Source organism: Fundulus heteroclitus, unplaced genomic scaffold (assembly GCF_011125445.2).
Source record: "Fundulus heteroclitus isolate FHET01 unplaced genomic scaffold, MU-UCD_Fhet_4.1 scaffold_109, whole genome shotgun sequence".
Lineage (NCBI taxonomy): Eukaryota > Metazoa > Chordata > Actinopteri > Cyprinodontiformes > Fundulidae > Fundulus > Fundulus heteroclitus.
In genome coordinates this window covers 51,691-57,500 of record NW_023396522.1, presented here as the reverse complement: position 1 = coordinate 57,500, position 5,810 = coordinate 51,691, and the positions used below count along the sequence as shown (strand labels likewise).

The following is a 5,810-nucleotide window of genomic DNA, read 5'->3' as shown; positions in this document are numbered from 1 at the left end:
TGTTGCCCTGCGATAGACTGGCAACCTGTCCAGAGTGTACCCAGCCTCTCGCCCATTGACACGAGAGGCACCAGCACCCCTCGCGACCCCACAAGGGATAGATGTATTAGAAAATGGATGGATGGATATATCCTTATTTATATCCATTTGATTCAGGAATTTATCATGAGAAGCCTTTTAGATTCCCTTTAAACAATAAGAAATTAGACCTTAAAGCGTTTGTGCAGTGATCAGAAATTGTTTAAGTCTACTGAAGGTTACTATTACAACTAAGAAAAAGAAACAAAATGAATAAATACATTTTAGAAGTAATTCTGGCAGTAAAAAAAGAACTGAAAGTAAAATGTACTCACCCTGGATAAGCACAGAGAAGACAATGAGCTGCAGCCTCATTTTCACTGTTTCACTGTTCCACTTTGCTGTGCTTCCTCTGCACTCGCTGTATATGTACTTTGCTGAGGGACCTTCCGTGACATCACTCATATGTAATTTCCCCTGACTTTTTGTTTAGAGATGCTAATGTGATTCCAGGAAGAAAAGTCCAGTTTAGTGCTCAGGAATAAGACAGCTTTTGTTTTTAAGCTAAAGCTAAATAAAGTTTTGTTGTTCAGATACAGAAATACATAGTAACGGATATTAATTATTTTGGAAATTAACCAGCAGACTATTAAAATACGTCATCTATTAATTCCTAATTTTCAGTGTAAGAGGTTAATAAAATGGTGGAAGATTGATTAAGGCAATGGTTGCATGTTAATTCTGAAACAAAGTTCCATAAGGTGGGGGATGTGGGCCTCTGCTAAGCATGATTACGCATTCAAAGTTAATTTAGCTCAGCTTCAAGTTAATGTTCCTACAAGGCAGACATTATTTTGTTTCAAATATATTAACCTAAAAAGTGCAACCTGAAGGTATCATAAAAATAAATACTACTCCAGCTGCTTGGCACAACATGGCAGTTAAGTGTTGCTTATTGAATGTAAGATGTATCTTTTGAAAAACTTTGTCAGGGAATTACTTGATTAGTGATAATTAGATTGATTGTTTTTTGTCTCTCAAAAACCTGCCTGAAATAAAGCCAGTCAATAAAATATGAAGTATTTTTATGATTGATACATTTTTGCATTATTGTCAGTCATTCTGAAAACAGCAAAGATCAAATGCTTAAAATATTGTACAATCCGAACATCTATTAAAATGTGTAGCTTAACATGTTTTCTTCACAAAGGCGCAGCATAAAAATATTTTAAGTTGCATTGTTAGAACAATATCAGAAAGAGGTGTCATTCATTTATGATGATAACGTTTATAAAAGATTGCAGTACTAAATATCTGAAGTTTAGACAAGTGTATTCTCAGTTAGACCAGACGCAGCAATTCCAAGTATATTTAAAAAAGCTGAGTACTTATCAGTCCACTACTCAGGCGAATAACCCTGGGAAATGGAGTTAATGGGACAACTCGCCTCATTTTGCGAATATCCGGAAGACAAAAAGAAAAAAAAAAAAAAAAAGAAAAAAAAAGAGCAAGCAAAAAGCAGTTCAGACACCCTTTAATGGGAGCACCACAGATAAACAACAGGCCCATTACATTAAAGCTTGTCAAAATCATGGTTTGGGACTGCTTAAAAAATTGTTCCACTCAGCCTCCACCTTAAATGACGCGACAGACTGCTCACTGTAGACAGCAACACAGATCACAGCGCTGCCTCAGGTTAGAAAGGCAGCAAGAAGGGACACTGACAGAAAAGCGGTTGCTCAACATTATTATTTTCCTTCATTTGCTTTTGGCCGGTTTCTCGGACTTCTTCGGGAGAAGGACAGCCTGGATGTTGGGCAGCACTCCCCCCTGAGCGATGGTCACACCTCCCAGCAGCTTGTTGAGTTCCTCGTCGTTGCGCACAGCCAGTTGCAGGTGGCGGGGGATGATCCGGGTCTTCTTGTTGTCCCTCGCTGCGTTGCCTGCCAGCTCCAGAATTTCGGCGGTCAGATACTCTAACACAGCCGCCAGATACACCGGGGCTCCGGCGCCAACGCGCTCCGCATAATTCCCTTTGCGGAGTAGCCTGTGGACCCGACCGACCGGGAACTGAAGCCCGGCTCGGGAGGATCGGGACTTGGCCTTGGCTCTGGCTTTGCCTCCGGTTTTCCCTCTGCCAGACATGTCTATAGATGGTGATTTATCCCAGAGAGGAGCAGGAACACAGGAGCGACGCATGCACTTTAATGCAGTGTAGCTTGGTGCCTGATGATGGCTCCTGTTGTTACGTACGTATCAGTGAAACGTAGGTCAACCCATCCGCCATATTAGGAGAGGAACAGAAGCCGGTTGAGAACGGGGAGCTAAAGGGTTTCGCTTGATTTACGTTTCCCAAACTTGTTCTGAAATCTAAATCAGTCTAAATTATATTTTTACTCTTAATATGAATTTTGGTTCAGCGGGGTTCCCTGGAGTCAGAAATGTCACCTACCAGGCACCACCCACCAGAAAGACAGCTCCCTAGTCAACTAGGTAGTATATTGTTCCACAGAGCGGCACATAATAGTGTTCAAATACCCTTATGAGACAAAGAAACAACTACAAAGAGAAAGCTTTTATTAAACTCCTGTGTTGCTGCTGCTGGAAAGTGGCTGGGAGGCAAGGTATCAGTCGCCAGTCATACAGAGCAGCACACAGTAAAGACTGAGACCCATTTGTCTTGTAAATTGCCTTATGAAGTTTGTTGTAAATTCACATTTCATAAATGTGAATAAGACTGCATTGTTTTAGGTCTTAGTAAACCCTATTTTTTCAAGTTGAAATATTGGCATAAACCCATTTCAACTTTAAAATTAAGTTGGCAGAGCAGGCACACCATGAGCAGAGAGAAAAGGTTTAAACAATTAAAAATTGGACTTCTACTCTGAAGCTGAAGACGTTTTGCTTCCCATCCAGGGAATTTTCTCAATTCAAAATGGCTTGCGTAGTGTGGAGTTCCCAGCATTATACACCTGCTGGTGAGGCCTCGTTAGAGGATTCGATAACTTTAGTTATTCCCTTTGCTCCAAAGAAGCCCCAATCCAAGCCCCTGAGACTGTTCTGGTGAAGAAATGTAGGTAAGAGTCTGCATCACAGATCACCTCCTTTAAGCAGTTCCAGTGGTAAACAAAGAATCCTAAGATAAAAGTAGCTCTTTGTGAGGTCCTTTTAGGACTTGTAGATGTTGCACAGGGCCCATATTCACAAAGACTCTCAAAGTCTTCTCTGAAGCTAAAACTCCTTGGTAGGAATTTTTGGCTAGGAGCTCTCTGACTGATTCTGTTAGTTGCTGTAGCGACTCTGACAAAGGAGACGACCGCTGCTGTGAAGCTGTCTTTTAAGAGCTGTTATTGATTGGTAGTGCAATAAACAAAAATGGTGATTAATGGAGAAAATTTACTGACTAGACTGGATTAAGAAATGTGACATGATTATGAATTTTGGCAAAATGTAATAGCTGTCATAGCATCGAAATGTTTTAATGCACCTTATTTACATCCTCGTTTTTAGTTATGTTTACTTGCCACAGTCATCATTTTACTACTTTATCCATTCGATATTAATGGCACTCACCTGTCAGCATTTTACTGGGATTGTCTGCTGGTATAAAGTGGTGGTATTTGGTAAGATGACTGACATGAAATAGAGGGGGGAAAAAAAACTCGAGAGGAGCAGTGCATCAGTCCACACAGCTCTAGGAGCAGAATAGTGTTCAAAGGTAAATTGGTCCCTGGATCATGACACAAATAGGCAGACTTTTACTCTGCACAACTTGGTGCTTTTATGCACCAGCCTGAAAGCGAGAAGCGCTCCGTGCAGCAATCAAAAGCCAGAGAAGCCATGGCATACAAGAACATTTCTAGATGAGCATTTAGGCTACTGACATCATGTACAATACAAAAGAGGTGAGAAAGTATTTTCCATGTTGTATTTATGTATTATGTTTTTGCACCTTTCCAATACTACAGAAAACTTCTGTAATCTAAAAAAAAAAAATCCTCTGTACTATATTTTTTGTTGAATAATCAAGAATAAAAAGAGAAATGTAAATTGTTCCTATTCATTTATTCTCAATAAAATTACGTTACTAGAGATGGAACTTAATTTTGCCCTATATGCCATAATAAAGTTAATCTTATCTACTTATAAATAAGTGTCTGATTGTAATAGAAGCTTGTGCTCATTATACATACAACGAAATTATATAAAAGGAACAAACACCTTTTTGAGCATCAAGAGAATGGTGGATGCGCCTCAGCGGGATTCGAGAGGTCCTTTGACGCGTCACGCGTATCTTTTGCTGTGCGTCTGCCATGATGCTCTTTAAGTAGAGCAAGCTGGAAAAACTGAACTTTTGCAGCAGGACGCAGAGCGTCAACCAACAAGAGAGACTCCGCTATGTGACGTAGTGGGGAATTTTCCGACAGGAAAACTATTTTTTATTATGGATCACTGATAAAAATGAACAGAGTTTCCTGAATGCCGCTGACCAACCTGAGATGGTCAGCGGCAGACGCTCTTCTGCTGAAATGGGGCGCCTGTACCAGGTGTCCTTGCTGGAGATGTATAAAGCTAAACCAGTGACAGTTTGCAGTGATATTGAAAAGATTTGGCATTGTAAAAATCAAAACATTGCAAAATTAAACATTGTTAGAAAGTAAAAACTTTTGATATTCGCATTTTATCCCGCAGGTTCTTTTTCAATGAGATGTTTTCTTTGTCACAGCAGTTCCTTCAGCTAGGGCGTCACTACATACTGGCACGGTTTTGCCGTCGGGGGCGGGGCTAAACTAAATTGAAGGCTCCTTCATGGGCCTCCGTTTTTCCGGTACTCATCTACCTGCAGTGAACTTATGGAAAGCGTTAATATTATCTTATTAGCTTATACAGCTAATGATTGTGGTGACTTGAAAACAACACCCTTTGTTGTGGTCGAGCAGCTGTACTTGACCAGAGCTTTCCTTAAGTTCAATGCAGTAAAACGGAAGGCCCACGAAGTAGCCCTCAATTTTGCCCCACCCCTGACAGCAAAACAGTGCTCACTTGTAGTGACATACTATATACACTGCAGAGTTCCTTCAGCTTGTAGCAGGTTGTCAAACAGGGCTCGGGTGAGGAATAATTAGCACTGAAAGCTACCCTATTCAGCTCACAGCTCCTGTAGTAGGTGGTGAAACTCAAACTGGCTCTGAATTATCAGGTCAATTCAGACACGGCACAGATATTTAGTAAATAAAGCCAAGCCACTTTCTAGATTTCATCCGCAATTTACAGAGTCTGGCAGAGGAAAAGAACAGAGTAGCTCCTACTAATGCAAGCCAGTTTGCCCGATGCGCTGTCAGAGCGTTGAGGTCCTAGACAGCGTGTCAGGCTTTTATGTGCACAAGTGTTCAAATTGAGGCGTTGGACATCTTTTTGAGGCTCAAAAAGGTATTTGGTCTGAATGCAGCATTAGGCTCACTAAAATTCCTCACTACTACTAACATTTGTAGTAGCTCCCTGGAGGCCTAGGGTGTTATGTGAATAACTTGTCTTATTGAGGTATAATTCTATGAAAAATCATACAATTCGGAAAATTCTAAGATTTCTTCCTAAAGAGCTACCTTTAGTCTGATGATTTTTTTGTAAAGAGCCCAAGTACTTAACTGGTTCTATAAAACTACAGCAAAGACATGGTTGGCTTTCCTCACCATCTTTTAAAGACTATTTCAATCAGCTCCTCCCTCTAGGGTTTTCTGAAGACAGTTTCTTAACAGGTCACATCATTTCAAATAATATTCCCAAAACAAATA

General features: G+C 40.5%; 2 protein-coding genes across 3 annotated transcripts in view; both read right to left on the bottom strand.

The window, feature by feature from the left end:
• The window catches only part of LOC105921218 (cytotoxic and regulatory T cell molecule), an 8,989-nt gene extending 8,172 nt beyond the window's left edge, over window positions 1–817 (bottom strand). For both annotated transcript variants that reach the window (XM_012856916.3, XM_012856917.3), the window contains exon 1: window positions 354–817. In XM_012856916.3, coding sequence (XP_012712370.3) covers window positions 354–483 — 130 coding nt within the window. In that variant the 5' untranslated portion in view covers window positions 484–817. The remainder of the gene's footprint in view (window positions 1–353) is intronic.
• A 718-nt stretch (window positions 818–1,535) lies between these two features.
• Window positions 1,536–3,865, bottom strand: LOC105921220 (histone H2A). The gene has a single exon (XM_012856918.3). It carries the CDS (start codon window positions 2,215–2,217, stop codon window positions 1,777–1,779), a length of 441 nt encoding a protein of 146 aa, XP_012712372.1. The 5' UTR covers window positions 2,218–3,865; the 3' UTR covers window positions 1,536–1,776.
• Window positions 3,866–5,810: the final 1,945 nt, after the last annotated feature.